Below are 17,461 nucleotides of genomic sequence, written 5' to 3' on the forward strand. Positions count from 1 at the left end.
CCTCCATATCTTGAAAATCCAGATTTATGCATAATCTGTGTATTAGAAAGCCTTGACAGGCTTTTACTATTTGACATACATCTTTCTAAGTTTCTCTCCAGGCATGAGATACAGAGAAGAATTGTATATTAACCATGTTTTTAAGCTTTCCTTTCAAATCCATGCACATCCTTATAAAATGCCAACTGTACTACAGATTCTAAATTAAACTCTGAATGAATGGTATTAGTAAGTGCATTATCAATCAATAACGCCTGATGTAGTGATTATTAGATTAATTAATTTTGTGCCAGTAGTAATGCATACAAAAGTTGATGCAGAAAATGTCAGGGAGTCGGTGCAGAAGCTGAAAGACAAAGTTGGGATTGCAGCAATGGGCAAGAGATTCTGATTTGCCTGAAAAGTGCAGAGATAATGAGAGCAAAGGCTGGTAAGGAGGGAGGTTGCAGTAGTCTACATAAGATGTGACTGGAACATGAATTAGGGTTTTAGCAGCAAATATAGAAAGAAAGAGGTAATTCTTGGATGGGTGTTGGAGAGTAGGAAGTGACAGCACCCTAGGATTTCTGGAAGACAGAGGAGATCACAGCAGTTTCTGTAACATGATGGAGAAGGATCAGATGAGAAGACTGGAATTTCCATTGCTGGCCTTGTCAGTTCCAGGTGTCAGCAGCATATTCTGGAGTAAACGCCTATCTATTAGTTAAATATTAGTTTAATATATCCGATTTCCTATATATGTAGATCCCCCCCCCTAGATTTTCTTGTTATGTAGCCTTAAAGAAAAGAAAAGAAAAGAAAAGAAAAGAAAAGAAAAGAAATGTGGCTTGAATTTAACTATGCTTGTTGACATTACATTGGAATTAATGACCAAATGATGATGCACTCCTAGGCACATTTATGCGGGAGTCAGTTCCATTGAACTCGTAGCGACTTACTTCGTAAACAGGTTAGGATCTGGCCGAAACAACCTCTCTAAGTTTGCAGCATTTGTATATTTTAAAATCATTACTTGTAACAATGACATACTGGCATATCAGCAAATTTGCTATTGCAGCATTAGTATTTCAATTTCTCTCTCTTCAGATATTTATGTTTGATTGCTTCCTACCGGATGTGAATTATATGACACTGAATTTTCTGCCTCTTATCTGATGCTTTTGTTTTGCTCTCTCATGGGCATTTGCTGCTTTCCCTGTTTTGGTGTTTTCTGAAAGCACCTCTGTGGATAAGTTCCTCTTTCCCAGGTCACTAATGAAGATGTTTTAAAACAATGGATCTAACAGTGATCCCTATAGTTTCTAAGAGCTCCATCCCTCCTGCAGTTTGGTATTTTGCCGGTTCTCATTACCCTTTGTTTATGGTTCTTCAGCCAGCTTTTGACTTTTGTGTTCATATCCGAGCCAATTATAATTACTTTTCTGAATAGCGGGCCATGATACAAATTATCATCTTGCAAAGCTTTCCCCAATATGCTCTGAGCCCTTAGAGATACTGCAGCATTTTCATTTCTAAAGATGTGGTGACTTACAAGATATTTAAAGGGAAGCTGCTCAACCTATTGTCACACTTAATTAACATAGGGTAGGCATGGGAACTCAGTCTTGCTTTTTAATCGAAGGTGCAGCCACTTACCGGTAGTCTTTTTAAAGTGAGGGTGGAGCAGAGTTATTCTTCTTTCAGAGTAGCCGATTCTTTCACTTCCACATGGTAGTGTGCTTGCATATGCCTTTCAGACCATTGCTGCTTTACCAGAATAAATTGAATTTTTATTGGCTAGCCCTGACTTCCTTAGAATTGGCAGCAGCTTTCAGTGGGTACTGGAAAAGTTACCTCCAGTCATTGGCTTTCAAGGCAAATGTTTACAAGCACTCTTTTTCTCTCCTTCCCGTCACTCTTCAGCTTTGCTACACTTGAGATTTATTGCTTTCCGTGCTCCATTCCTTTATCATGGAAAAGTACTTTCCTCGGGTTCCTGTTAATCTTTATAGTATGTGTGATTGCTGCCATTTATGCTTACCCAAGCCATAAACCTTATCTGACCTGTATAGACTTGTTGAATTTCTTTTCCTTGTCTGTATAAATCAGACCTGCTGAATCTGCTTGACATGTTCCCTTAAGCTTTTAAAGAATAAAAAGGGAAACTTCTGAATGTTAAAAGTTTCTGCATCAGTGTCTCCATGAGGTTTAGTGAAGGTGAGGGCATAGCTATAGCTGTTCCTTGGTGCAAGCAGGAAAATATATCCATGAGTGTGTGTTACACCTCATGTATTTGTATAGCATTGCATGAATGTGTTGATTGTACAAGGAGAGGTGGAAGTTTGAATGCTTCCAGTTCCAGACTGGGGAGCTAAACCAGCTTTAAAATCGTCCTTCATTATTACCTTATGTTTCAGAAATGGTGGAGTAAACATTTATGTTTAACAACAACACCACACATAAACTTTAAACTCAACATCTCCTTGGGTGTCCTGTGAATGGCAAACCAGGGTTTAAATCCTCATTCAGCCATGAAGCTCACTTGGGCCTGTCATCAGCTCTCAGCCTGACCTGCCTCAGCTGTTGTGTGAATAATACGGAGAGCCATGTATGCCATTTTGCCACCGTGAGCAACTTGGAGGAAATGTGGGATAGAAATGCAACCAACCAATCAATGAATATCTTATGACAGAGATAGTGTAATTAAGCTTGGACTGTGCCATCTTCCAAAGGTGCCCATGGAGCATGATACTGAGCCAGTGGACCTTGACGCCTGTAAAATTGGTGACCTACAACGCCACATTACGTAGCCATACTTATAAGTACGGTAGGTGGGATTCTGGTCAGGTGTTGGACCCCTGGTTCAAATTAGTTCTGCTTCTTATGCTGCGTTTACAGATCTTTGTGGACTATATCAGTGAGTGATGTTTCTTCTGTCATCAGAACATATGAGTGCAGTGTGGCCTTCCCAGTTTCTGACAGAAAAGTTCTCTGTTAAAACAATGGGTCAGCAAATCCCTCTATTAAGACTGGATTAACTGTACTTTTCTTCAGTGGGAAACGGCTACTTGAGGATAAAAATCACTGCTTCAAGTGACAAGCGAATAGTAGCCTTTTGCTTCTGAAGTTCATTTATTGAAAGAATATCCCTTCAGCTCAAAAGAAGATTGTCCTGCTAACTAGCTTGTGTGTGACAGTACAGTCTTCCTCAGTTGTTAAGCTTCCTAAATGAAGCAGTTCTCCAAATGTAGAGCAATGGCATGCTAATGAAGAGCCAGCAATATTATCTTGCTGTAATGGTGGCTGATTGATAGCATCAATAGAGAATTAATGAAAGGTTTTGGGAAGCAGACCCCACTTCTTCGGAGTAAGGGGTGAAATATCTTCTTCCTTGCCTCTAAGGAAGGTGATACAATTTTTGGACAACTGTTGGGTAAATTGCTTTTCCCTCTGACAACATGAAAGATTCTAGAGAAATACCGTATATACTCGAGTATAAGCCAACCCAAATATAAGCTGAGGCACCTAATTTTCCTACAACAACCTGGGAAAGCTTATTGACTCGAGTATAAGCCGGTTCACCTTTGCCGCTGTGGAGGAGGAGGAGGAGGAGGAGGAACGAGCAGCCCGAAATCAGCCCTTTGGACTGCTCCTTCCTCTTCCTCCTTTGCCGCTGTGGAGCTCACCCCGTCGCGGGGATTCGAACCGCCATTCTTCTGATCGGCAAGCCCTAGGGCTCTGTGGTTTAACCCACAGCTCTGTTATACAGAGAAGGCTGGGATCCTGTCCTGTTTAAGCAGGAGCCAGGGAAAGTGAGCACCTGTGGGGTTTTAATACTTCCTTAACTGATAGGCTTTCTGCCTTCTGGGGTCTAAAGTTTGCATTTATGTGAGCAGTTCAGGAATGGAACAAGCTGCCTGGGGAGAGTAAAGAACCACCGTTCTTGTACGCTTCTTAAGGAATGGTTGACTGGGGTGAGCGGGCGGTGGCGGCATGAGCAGAGAGAAAGGGCTTTTTTCTCGCCGCCCCCACCACCCGCCTCACTCGAGTATAAGCCGAGGGCAGCTTTTTCAGCATAAAAAATGCGCTGAAAAACTAGGCTTATACTCAAGTATATAAGTACTTTGCACTTAGAAGAGATACCATAGCTGTTACCAGATTTAAAGTCTGCATCAGCCCAATCAGCACCAGAAACATTTTGACTTGATTACGAGAAGCGTATATTTTATCTCCTTAAGCACTGCTTTGCTAACAGGCAGGTGCCCTGACTTCCTGTTCATTTCCGAATCTCCTTAGTTGACCAGGGATGGAACATGAGATGCTGAGAGGGTCATATTCAGAGGCATGGATCCTGTTCTGGGTTTCTAAAACACATGAGTGAGCTATCACACGTGCCCTATTTTTAGAGGCAGAACTTACTTGCAAAGAGTTTGACTTCACTCAGTCTGTTTGTAGCTACTTCCTTGTTTCTATTCTTGACATGACCACGTACCTTGAACATATCTCCTATTTCAGGTACAGTCTCATTATAATATCACTATAAGTCTGTGAGCATTTCAACTGTGAGAATGTGCAGGAAAAAACGGAAATTAACACATGGCAATGCTGGCTGAGGAGCGGCTGCCTTTTTTTATGAAGCAGAAATGATAGCATGTATGCACTGTGGTTTTGTGGAATATCCTTCAGCTTATCCCCTTTCTGGAATCAAGGGATGAGAGTAAACAGTTAGAAAGCCTATAAAAACCTGCAGGGTTCCCTACTTTATTTAAGTCCTCATATATCTGCCAAGGACTCTGGGAATCCATGCATGTATGTGGTGGTGATGGGGAGATGGAGGTGTTGTAAATAGAATATTGCTGTAAGCTGCTCCAGATATTTGGCCATGGAACCAACCCTTAGATTTCCCCCCTGAATGATTGCTTTTCAGTCGTTGCTTCCAGTCAGTTGCATCTCGGGAATCTTAACACACAGTGGTATGCTGGGAGTGTGTGTGGTTCATAGAGAATATTCCCAATGCCATTTTGCACTGCATTCATGCGCATTAACGTGATGTTAAGTGTCCCTTGCTTTTTCTTACCTCTAAAGCATGTCGGTTATTTTCTCCCTGCAGGTGCAGGCAGCAGCAGCAGCAGCAGCAGCGGCGCAGAGTGCGCTTGTGGACGAAACCACTTCACCTGTGCTGTTAGTGCTTTTGGCGAATGCACTTGCATCCCTGCTCAGTGGCAGTGCGACGGTGACAATGACTGCGGGGACCACAGTGATGAAGACGGCTGCAGTAAGAGAACAGTCCATTCTTAAGAGGGAGGGAGGGAGAGGGGAGGGATTGAGGTGGAAGAAGATTGGTGTGTGCCTGGGTGCTGTGAAAAGTCACAGGTCGCTTTTTGCCGCCACCGTGGCTAAGGCCTGCGACAAGTATCTGTCCTGAGAGTTTCTTCCAGTCCAGCAGAGTCAGTGGCATGTTGCTAACTTGGGACGTGTTGCAACATGTCCCTTTTCCAGACATTTCCTTTGTTGGCGTTCTTGGAAGGTTGTGGCTGTGAGGAGAGCTAGCTGCTTGCTTAATTAGCTTTTGTGGTCCATGCTGTCAACAAAAAGAAAAGAAAACAGAGTTTGCAGCCCGTGGGGGTGGGGGTGTCTCCAACCTTCAGTTTTTCCTTGTGGTCCTAAAACAAAGGAGAAGGTCCTCAAGAGCATTAGAAACAACAGACAAAATCACAGGATTCCCCCAAAACAAGGAAAGCGGTATAAAAACTGATTTATAAATAGGCAAAACAATTTCACCACCCATGTAAGCGATTAACATAGATGTACCTTTCAGCCCCAAAGGTCTGAAACAAGAAGCAGGTAAAATACAGCTTACCCTTGAATGTGGGAGAATGTACACTGAGAACATCCTCATTAAAATGTGCAACAACCATGAGAAATGTACAAAAAAAGCTTCCCGTTTTTTGTTTTTGTTTTGCAAAACTGTGTGTAAAGGTAAAGGTAAAACTATGTGTACCCCTCTCTAAAAAGAATAACCTCATTTCTTCAGAGGAGCAAGCATCCTTGCTGAAATAGGAGTTGAACAATGAGACAAGCTACCGAAAAAGATGCCTGTCTAAATCCATAATAGCAAACGGCTCTTCTATTTTAAATGTCTAGTAATGATTCTCCATGTACATCAGTTGACTTGAAAGTTGAGTTTTAGCAATGCAGAAAAAGGACAGAACCTCCCTCAGAGAGATCCAGACTTGAATCATAATTACAGTGCACCCACAACTCCCAAGATTTGCACTTCTGCAGACAAACTGTCCTATTTGCATAAGAACTGCCATTACAATGACTGCAGAGCCAAAATAAGGATGATAATTGTTAGTATTTTCAATATCCAAAAGTACATGGTAATGGAATCTCAAAGTAAAAATGCACTTCACCTGAAAAAAGAGAGCCTCGATTTATAATTCTCAGCCCTCAAATTATGAAATAAGGAGCAGCGATTCCTAAAAAGTAGAATGTAGCTATTTTGCTTTTTAAAAAAATCCATACTAACATGTGTGCACGCACACACATGTATATATATGTCTGTCTTTCTGTCTACATGTGTGCAGTCATTGTACATGCACACATACATTTCTGGACCCCATTTTCAATGCTGGATTTCTTTACATTTCTAAACACCTTGGGACAAGGTTACTGAAAGATGTATTTATTCATTGAAATAGTTATAAATGGCCTTTACATATAAAATATTGCAAGGGGTTATACAGACCAAAAACAGCAGTACGCATTTCAGTGAAAACATCATCAAACACACAGTAAGAACTGGTTGGCAAAGAATCTCTGTTTTGAAACACCTGTCTGAATAATACAATTTTAAGAGGACTTCTAGAAATGAGGAGGGATGGCTCTTGCTGAACTTCTATTGTCAAGGAATTCCACAGGAGCAATCAAACTTCCCCAGAAGAAGACATGACTGATCAAGGAGGAGCATAAGGAATCGTGGTTATGGAATGTGCCCCCCCAAGAGGCTCTGGTGTCTTCATAGTGTCTTTTTAAACTTGTGGTTTTAAATAAAGTTTACTCTAATGGCGTGGTCTTAAGCTGTGCTGCAAATTATTTTATATTGTTTCTGAAATAACTGAATGCACTCATGTGCAAAGGGAATGTGTGAAGAGTTGATTGAACAGATATAGTTATGATTTCGGCAGGGGATCATCATGGTGCTATGCATCAGGTGCAAACCTTAAATTATTGCTGTATATTTGGTAGTGCAACTCAATTTTCACCTTTGGTAACTGCCCAGTGTGTCACATGCTGTGTGTCTAGTACATCTGTTCAAATAGTGTAGTGTGAGAGTCTCCTAGCTGTGGTTGTTTTTTAATGAGCCTTGCATGTTACTTGGCTACGGTGATGGTTTAAAAAATACATACAAAGCATTTCTCTGAATCTCATAGCCTTCCACCTCCTTTGCAGTTCTTGGTTTCTCATATAAATGGTCTTGCCGGTAAGCAGTGTCACTTCCTTTTTCATCTGCAAACTTGAAATTTGAAGGATTTTCATCTTTATCAAACCAGCGTTTTGTTTAGTTTCCTTGGTTGTCTTCTTTCTTTTCCTCCAACTGAATTGGTCTTTTTTGATGTACTCATTTTCCCTGGGCCAAAAAATAAAAATAAAATCCCTTTGCCCTCTAAATATTTAATTGGGATGGGCTTATCTGAAGACACGAGGAGGCACGTTGGCACCAAGCCTTAGTTTGGTCTGGGGAAAAATATTTTTTGGGTTTCTGCTCTTTTGTACCTGTTGAAATGTGCCTATGTGGCTGAAAAAGCCATAGAGAAAGAGGAGGTAGAGATGCTTAGACCTCCCAATAAATTTTCTGTGGCTTGCACTTCTGCTTTATCAAGAACATAAGATGAGCTTGATGGATGAGGCCAGTGGCCCATCTAGTTCAGCATCCTGTTCTTACAGCAGCCAACCAGATACCTCTGAGAAACCAGCAAGCAGGATTTGAGTGCAAACCTCTTGTGGTTTCCAGCAACTGGTATTCAAAATCATTGCTGCCTCCAAGTGTGGTGGCAGAGCGTAGCCATCAATAGCTCTCTCCTCTATGCATTTCTCTAATACTGTTTTAAAGCTATCAAAATTGGTGGCCCCCACTGCCTCCTGTGGGACGTGAGTTACATAGTTTAAAACTAAGTGAAATTAGAAGTGCCATTGATTGCTGCATACTTCGAGAAATGAATGCACTAGAAGCTTGCCTTGCCTCTCTGCAGCTGCAGAGTGCCATCATCATTTTCTGGGACGGGGAGCCAGCAAGAGTCTTTAAAATCAAGTGTGGCAGAAAGCAATGAATTAGAATGTGCCCTTACAGAAACAACAACAACAGCCTTCTTAAAAACAGGGGGTGGGTGGGAATTAGCAGCAGCGTATGTGAAGTGCAGAATCATGTTGAAGTGAGCAGTGAACAGCATATGACAACCAAAGCATTGCTTTTCTTTCTTTTTTCTTTTTGTCCCTTGTCAATTGCAGAATGAGCTGATGGATGCACTCACCCATGTCTTTCTTGCTAACGGCTGCTCTGATTTTGTTCTTTCCCTGACATACTTCATCCCCTGAATTATTGTTCTCCTTGTTATCTGACATCATTGCTTCAGAGTCAGTCCTTGGGTACGTGGCTTTCAAGGAGCACCTCATATCTTGGGGAGTTGGCTTGTCGCCAGTGTTGCTGTTGTGCCGTGGTCTGTGGGGTTGGGGTGTGCTCAGGGAGAGTGTCCCTCAAATAGTATTCCACTACCCAGAGTTCAAGAGCCCCTGGCCCGACCTGGTGGCTTGCAGCCATTCTCTTTCTGTCCTCTTGATGTCTGCTGCTCTTCCCTCCGACACAGCTCTACCTCTCCCCCAGACATTGCTCCATCACCTTCTTCCAACAGGTCCCTGCTCTTGGTCCTCACACAACTCCTCTGCCAAACGTCTACCCAGGGAAGTTGGTGTCTACAACAACAAGGGTGCTCGGCCTCCTCATGCCTTAAGTATCCCTCCCACTAGCAGGTGCGCCTTGCGCCTAAGGGAGTACATGTGTGGGAGTTGCACACCTCTCATCTGCAGCTTGCCCACCCACCTGCTGGGCACATGGCACTAAAGGACTGAGTCAGTCTTTCCCACCTGCACTCAACTGTCAGTGTCAGTCTTTCCCACCTGCACTCAACTCTTCCCTCCTTGACAGAGGCAACGGGGAAAGAGGTGAAAGGGGCTCACCTCCATCCTGATTGGCTCTGTTGCTCCCACTTGCCCCCTGGCCTGTCTCTCTCTGATCACTTGGGGAGGGTGCCCCATAACCCCCCCCCCAGCTCCTGCTGAGGCCCTCCCCAGGGTCCTCCTCCTCCAACCTGGCATAAAGCACAGAGCGTTCCATGACAACCACGGAGCTAGGCAAAAGCGCAGAGCTACCTTCCCTTCATGAGCACCTGGGCATTCAGCTTAGGCCAGGCATCTCAGTTGCTTGGATGCTTGACCCAAAGCAAAGTAGAGGAGAAGCACAAAGAGCTGATTTTTTGCCATCTTCTGGAGGCCTGGCTGATCCCTTTCTCAAGTCACAGTCAACTGTTGCCTTACAGTTGTTGGGTCACAAATAAAAGCCAATTATGTGGGTGAGAGATACCACATGCATTATTTTTGTTTAGTTATTACATTTATATCATTCCTTTCTTCCGCAATGGAACACAAAAGCAGTGAGCACAGGGTTTATTGTGTTTTTAATACTTAACAACAACAACAACAACAACAAATTATAAATATGCTTAAAGCTGTTCACAGTGCAACAGCAGTGTCCATGATCCATGTAGGTGAACCAAAATAAAGCATGTCACACAATGATATTCAGCTAAGTTTTACTTAGAATTCCTATTGGAATTCTAAGTAAAACTTAGTCATGGTCATTTGTTTCAATGAGTCTACTCTGAGAGAGAAAAAAGTTGAATGCCATCCACTAGATATGATAGTATACATGTTTTTACCTCTCTGCAAAGATTAACCCTTTGATGCAAATATGATGCAAATGAAGCTGCTCTAAAAGATTTTTGGTTGGGAGTGAGAAGAAGATTTAGGCTGAATTTAGTGTGTTCAAAAGGGTTTAGTCGTGCCAGCCTAAAGGTCAGCCTTGATAATGAAGTGTTTTGAGAGGAGAGGCTTTTGCTGCTTTTCTGCTTTTTCACCCATCCTCATGTAGGAATCCTTCATGGAACTTATAGTCACTAATAGGATTACTGATTGCCTTTGAAACCGCCTGCTTTTTAGGCTGGAAACTAATGCTAGTTAAGTACAGTTTTCCCCATTGTGAAAATGGACAATTTGGCACTTGAGAAGTTATCAAGCATAATTATGTGTTTTTAGAAAGGTTTTAGAAAATCAAATACTGTACAGCAGCTCCCTATAGAGGCTCTTATGAATGCTGTCTCAGGGATAGGAGGAAAAGAGAAAGGTCTTTTTTTATTTGGATTTTGCCTGTTGATGGTCATTGATGTATGTGGGTATTTCCACCATGGTTGAATGAAATGGGAAATAGGATATCTATTTATTGGCTGCTAATCCCAAGCAGCAATATTGGCTTTTTCATTAGTTTCTAAAGCAAGGTTTTGTGGTTGGAAGGAAGCCAATGGCTCCTGAATCTTGGATTGACTAAGTGAAAAGCCTCATAACGTTAAGTATTCTTTTATATAAAATGCTACTTCATGTACTATATGTATGCAATATATAAGGTATATGTGGACTTTTGAAAAAAGTTGTCAGCTTATTTATAGATATCGTATAAGAACTTAAGAAGGGCTAGCTGGATGATGCCAGTTGCCCATCTAGTCCAGCATCACAGTGGCCATCCAGATCCCTGTGGGAAGACCATAAGCAGGTCCTGAGTACAACAGTGCTCTACAGTGCTCTACCCTCCTGTGATTTCCAGCAACTGGTTTTCAGAAACAGACTAACTCTGACAGTGGAGACAAAATAAAAAAATTCCTTCCAGTAGCACCTTAGAGAACAACTAAGTTTGTTCTTGGTATGAGCTTTCATGTGCACGCACACTTCTTCAGATACACAGTGGAGGTAATTTTCTCTCTTGTCTCCTTCAGCTCCTCAAAGTTGGCCACCTTGACTCTGGCCTCCAGGGTATGTGCATGTTTTTGGAGAGCCAGATTCTTTCCACTGAGCACATCCTCTATCATGCTTGTGACTCTTGATGCAAAATAGTAGAGAGCTATTCTACTTTTTTTAGACTTTTGCTGATACCCTTTGACCACTGTTAATTGCAGTTTCCTGGATGGAACTCTAGCATTTGCTTTATTTTTATTTTTATTGGCAAGGATGCAATCATTTTTTAATTACTATTTAGTCAGACACTTCCCTTGTTTTTTCACCCCAATTGTGTGTACTCCGGGACCTCCTAACATAGGTGGAGTGAAGGAAGGAAGGAAGGGCCTTTGCTTTCATACCCATTGCATCACTTTCCCAGACTTGCTGGGGAGGTTTCTAAAGGGATGAGGAAAGGTGAATGTGATTTCCACTTCAAAACTGGGAGTAATTATTTCACTGAAGACCTAACCTTATATAGAAGTTGGAGCGGTTTGCATTTTCCAGGTAGAAAAAGAAAAAAAGAAAATCCGTTTAAGCTCAATAATGTCCTCGCTGAAGTCGTCGTGTAGCATGGCTAAGAAGAAGACTTGTTTCACCCTGTCTTTAATATGGCAAGACAAACTTATTTCAGGTAGAATCCGGTGAGTGTTACATGACAGAAGGCACCCACTGACGAAACAGGGATGGAGTTGATTTTTAGAGATTCCCCTTCTTTCTGCAGCCCTCTTCGTCTGACCCCCTAATAGGTTCTGCAGGGTCCCCCAAGGAGGAGAACAAATCACCCCAAAAGTCTCCCTCCCTCTTCCACTGATAGATGGTTTCCATTAAGCCTTTGCTTAATATGCCCTTTTATATAAAGAAAACTATGTGTTGATTTCTAGTTTTTGTACGTTCTGTTTCAGTGCTTTTAAAAGTACCTTGAACTTGCACATCCTTGGGTGGCAGAGTGTCTCTGGGCTGTAAAGGTTAGAGGGTTGTCTCAAGTAAGCATACCCACCATGCTTTAGTAGAATTCAAGTTGACTGGGTGCAAATAAAATCTCAGTGGCAGTAAGACTCTCAGACTAACAGCTCAAATTCCTTCATCATAGCGGGAGATTGAAAATGTGTCTTGGGCTTCTATATTCCTTTAACTTGCCCTTCAGGTGGCTGCCACAGGGAGAGGGAGTCATCTGGGGTGATCTTCAATAGGATCCAAGTCAGAGCCCCAGAAACACTGCTTTTCAGGAGACCGCAAGAGAAGCAGCTGTTGTTGTCGTTCTTGACAATGTCACATTGAATTTGTGAGTGTAGTGCTTTTTTATATTGCACTTTTTCACAGCAAGTAACTTTATTTTAATAGGAAAGAAGGATATAAATATTCAATGCAATCCTCATCATGTGGAGAAGTGATTACCTGAACTGGTGAATGAGAATTTTAATTTCCTGGGGTTCAGGGAGCACCTGCATGCAAAACAGGGGCCTTCCAATTAAGACATTCATTTCTCCCAATGTTAAGGACTTGGAATGGCAAGAGAAGGGAGTGCAAACATATGTGGCCCACTCTTTATCTCTTCCTATGGAGAAAACAGTGTTCAAAATGTTATGGGTTGCCAGTTTGGAAAACTATTGGGGCCAGATCATGTGCTATGTGACAACAGCTTTGTAGTAGTCAGCCATTTTAGATTAGGTCAACATGAAAGGTTCAGAGACTGATTAATACAAACAGATTTAGTCAAAACCAAAAGAATATCCCATTCAAATTCAAGGAGGAATCTATAATAAAGAATGAAACCAGGAAAGCTGACAAAATAAGAGTAGGTGGACTTTAATGGAAGCACTGGGATGGTGAGACACAATTAAAATTTTAGATTATTAGTTTCTTCTCCATAAAATGGCCAAATGGACAAATGATGAAACATAGAATGATATGTTCTTAATCATATCTCTTAAGAATAAAACAATCATATAGCAGTTGAGTGAAGGATCACTGAATGTCAGGCTAGAGATCTGTAAAGAGCTGAGGTAGATGGAGTTGGAACATTTTCTCATTTCAGAACAAGCCAAGCGCCTTTCAGTTAGTTGGATAGCATCTGCATCTGTTTATTAATGTTCCACTGGCAGCACTGGACACCAGCTATGCCAATCAGCTGGCTAGAAGGGGGGTGTTCTGGTTTCCTGTGGTTTAATTACTCATACTATCTCTTGGCTTTTCTAGGCAATTAACTAACTAACTTCCCTTCATCTGTAGATTTCAGGGTGGTTCACAGCATAAAAATACAAAATAAAAACACAAAATACATTAATAGTAATAAGAACAAAACAAACCTATAACACCCCCCGTTGTGTTGCTAGACATTAGTGATGTCATTGTTATTAGCCAGTCAGTGCCTGTCACACTCATGTAATGTAGTCATGGGTGGACTTTAGTCTTGTAGGATATACTTTGCTCCATTAACTTGAGCATAATGGTAGCAGTCGAGTCAGAATCGGGTGTAAAATAGACTTCCGGCGGCGACGCAATGGCGGAGCGGTCGTGGGTTGCCTCGGCTGCGAGGCGACCCAGCCCGTCCCGGGGGTTGGAGCCCCGCTACCGCTAAGCGGGGCTCCGATAGGGTGCGGGAAGAGCGTCCCGCACCCTGGGCTCCCCGGCTATGCCCACTATGGCTCCGTCCCCTTCCCTCGCTCCCCCTGTAAAGGGGGAGTGGGGGTGAAGGGAAAAACGGAGCCGGGCTTCAGGGGACAAGCCCCAACCGGGACGCGAAGCGGCGGTTGCCCCCGCGATGTGCGTTAACGTTCTACCTGTCAAAGTTGGAGTTTAAGAATCCCGGTGTCGTGAGTACTGGATCGGACTTGTTTTTGTGCCTTGTTGACGACCTGGGGGACATTTGGAAAGGGAGCCTGCCTCTTTCCCTTCGCGAGATAGAAAATAACCAGCTTAAGAGACTGCTGTTACAGCGATGGCAACAAAGTATTTAAAATTTGATAAGTGAGACTTATGGTTTTCCCCTTTGGGGACTAAACTGGTGGACAGTATCTCTTTTTAAATTTTTTGGCTCTTGCACCCTGGATTCGGGGAAAATGGCCGTGAAAGACTTTGACTGAATGGAAAGTTACTGGCAAGATGGAGAAGTCTGAGAACCGAAATTGTAATTTGACACCTATGCCTGCTTCTGCCATGCTCGGCTTTGTTTTTGACTTGGTTACGAACTGTGAAATGACCCATGAAGAAAGGACTATTTTATTGAGACTGGAACTGCTCAACCGAAAATTGGAGATATTGAACTGTCATATGTCAAAAAAGTTATATCCCACAGAGGAGACTGTACAGGAAATGGCTGCATTGGAGGAGAGCCTTGGCACAGAACTGAAGGGACTGATTGAACAACAGGATGAAAAGGTATGGCTACTCCGGAGTAATGGATCGTCCCTTGGGGGTGGCAGACCCAGGACGGAGAAAATTGTTATAACTAACTCCCGAGGTGAGAGCTTGGGAGTGAAGGTGAGAACTTTATGTTTATATCTACAAATAGAAGAAGAATGTGATGATGAACCGGAGAGGCTGGGGGAAAAGGTGCGCACCCTGATGTTCTATGCAAGGACTACTTTGGACCTAGTCTGGATCTGTGGTTATGTAAAGAAAAAGGACACTTCGAGGAGCAGCTCTGGAGCAAGACGACCAAAGAAAATGGACAGAAGGGGGATAGGGTGAATGATATTAAGGTATAAAGGAAAAGATTGCATTATGGTAACCTGAAACCGGTGTGTCAAGACTTTAAGTTTTTAGAGAAAGAAAAGAGGTATTCTAAATTTTTGTTACTAACAGCAGTTATAGTGAATGAAGATATTTGTTATGATTTATTTTGAAAATAAGTGGATAAGAACCAGAATCTTGTATGGAATTAATATTAAGTTATAACATGATCTGATCTATGTTAAGTTAAGAATGGGAAAATATTGTTTATTATGAAACAAGATTTGTTAAAAGGAAGCTTTTGATTTTAATTTTTAGATATTTGGATCTTTAAGATTAAGATGGTATAAGATGTTATGAAAGTAATATTTGGGATTGGAACCGAAGGTGAAAAGGCAGGGGAAGTCTGTACCAAGATTCGACCAAGAAATTTTTTTTTTTACAGCATAAGAAGAATTATTGGTATTTGTGTATTTGTTTATTTCTAGCTGGGGGTGGGTTAATGTGGGTGTTATATTTGTATGTTGTTTGTTGTAAAACCAATAAATTCTTATAAAAAAAAAAAAGAATCGGGTGTAAAATGGTGGCCCAAGGGATAGTGCTAATTGCACATTTCACTCCATGAGTCATAAACTCGGAAAATGGGCAAATATAAATAGTTGAGTTAGTACAGATAATCAAAAATTCTTCCTAGGGCACAAGCCTGGGCAGTGTGTCTGGAGGTCCTGGGCTGCCCAAACAACGAGACCCCCCTCTCAATCTCACTGAGGTGGTCTAAAGGAAATAAGAGGCACCAGTTTGGTTGCAGGAGTTGCCAGAAGGAGGTGTACAGGGGACCACCCAACTGTCTTATGGGCTCCACTCCGGATTTGTGTAGGATTTACCCCTTAGCCTTTTCTTCTCTTGAAGATACCACACAAGGCAGCAGAGGTTTAAGATCAGAGTTTTCCTTCCCCTAGATGGGTCCCTTTCTGTCCCTCTCTTCCCTCTACAGAAACCACCTTCTTGACCATTGGACCCTATACAGTGGTACCTCGGGTTACGTACTTAATTGGTTCCAGGTCGCTGTACGTAACCCGAAAAGTACGTAACCCGAAAACCGTTTCTGCGCATGTGCAGACCACGAAAACACTTCTGCACATGCATGAATTGCGCACACTTTGGGTTGCGCTTCCGGGTTAGCGGAGTTCGTAACCCAAAAAGTACGCAACCCGAAGTGTACGTAACCCGAGGTACGACTGTATTAGTCTCAGCTGCTCAATCCACCAGAACCTCACACACAGGGGAAGTCCTTAACTCACCAAGGGTTTGAGACCCATCAGCTACCCTCACCTGGTTAAGCTGGCCAGTCAGAATTGTTTCCTGGCATGTTGCTGCTGTTACATGCTGACAGCTTCTGGGAGTTACAGCTGAGAGCTGAGTGCAAGGTGAGGACCAGAGGTAGACTCCAGAAGGAGCATAACGTGTCCCCCGCCAGAGGTACTATCCCTCCCCTAACAGCCTTCTTTGATAGAAAAAGCCTTCTGTTGTTGCCATTGTCAAGCATTTAGTTGTCAAACTCTTCCTGATATACTGCAATTTATTCAGCAGTCTAATATCAGTAGCACTTTGCTTATGTTCTTCTTAGGAACTTAAGTTCTTCTTGGGATCTGGTATTCTATGATACTGGAAACAAACTCCTGGACTGAGGATGTGCTCACACCAGCACCCCATTCCTTAATTATAACTTTGTGTCCATCCACCCTGAGCTATTATTTTGCACCTGGCTCTGGTTGGTGGAGCTTGAAGTTCTAGTAAAGATCCAAAATAGTCTGAAGATGGTCCACCCGTGGCCAAGTGTGAACACACAGCCTGACTTTGCTGGATTGGCAGACATGCTGAAGAGGGAACAAGGGCCCCTCTTTGTGTGTAACCATTTTCCTGTGTCACTTTCCCTCCCGCCCCTCTCTCCCCCCCTAACCTGAAGCTCGTTTTTCATATTTAAGGAGGGCATTACACTGGGAGGAACTACTCCCTGTAGGTTTGGAATTTCATTTTGAGCAGTTGCCTCATGAGAGTAGCAGCAGTTCAATAGGATAATGGTATCCGCTATGAACCAGCGCTAATGGCCTAACCCTGTGGGAGCCAGAAGAATTCTCCCCCAGAGATCCAGCATGCAAATTCCCTTCCAGGCGGCTACTGCTCAGACCTTTGGTGATTAGTCATGCTGGGGCTCAAGGCTGCATATGTTGGGATGGGAGGGGTGGGATTGTGCATGTTTGTGCTGCAGCTGAGGCCTGGGAGAGTTTGGTCTGAGCAGAGAAACTGCTATCTCCTCTCTCATCACATCAATGTGCTCTGCCTTTCTAGGTCTTAAAACACCCCCCCCCCTTTTTATGGAGAGGAAGACAGTATTTCCAGGAGTTAAGGAAATGAAGAGATAGTTCAGAGTAAACAGGCTTTCTAGTTATGCCTTACTCTTCATTGGCCAGGAAGGAAAAGTAGCTTAAGTTACATCAGATATAGAAAGAGCAAAATTGGTATGGCTTATATATTGTTTTGAAAGCGCCCCAATCACAAAACTTTATTTTTCATACTGCATTTAACCAGTAAGGGGTTACAGAGTGTTGTAATTGAGCCGAGAATTAAATGTGCAAGATCTTAGATTGTCAACTGGCAGGTTTACATTCTTGTTTTAACCTGAAATATATGAAACAACAAACATTTC

At 42.6% G+C, this 17,461-nt stretch overlaps 1 protein-coding gene across 1 annotated transcript in view; it reads left to right on the top strand.

The window, feature by feature from the left end:
* The window catches only part of LRP4 (LDL receptor related protein 4), a 100,769-nt gene that overhangs the window by 36,492 nt on the left and 46,816 nt on the right, over positions 1-17,461 (top strand). Inside the window, 1 exon segment of the mRNA XM_033148267.1 lies at positions 5,090-5,254. Within this exon segment, the coding sequence (XP_033004158.1) occupies positions 5,090-5,254 (165 nt within the window).

This window comes from Lacerta agilis, chromosome 1 (assembly GCF_009819535.1).
Source record: "Lacerta agilis isolate rLacAgi1 chromosome 1, rLacAgi1.pri, whole genome shotgun sequence".
Classification (NCBI taxonomy): Eukaryota; Metazoa; Chordata; class Lepidosauria; order Squamata; family Lacertidae; genus Lacerta; species Lacerta agilis.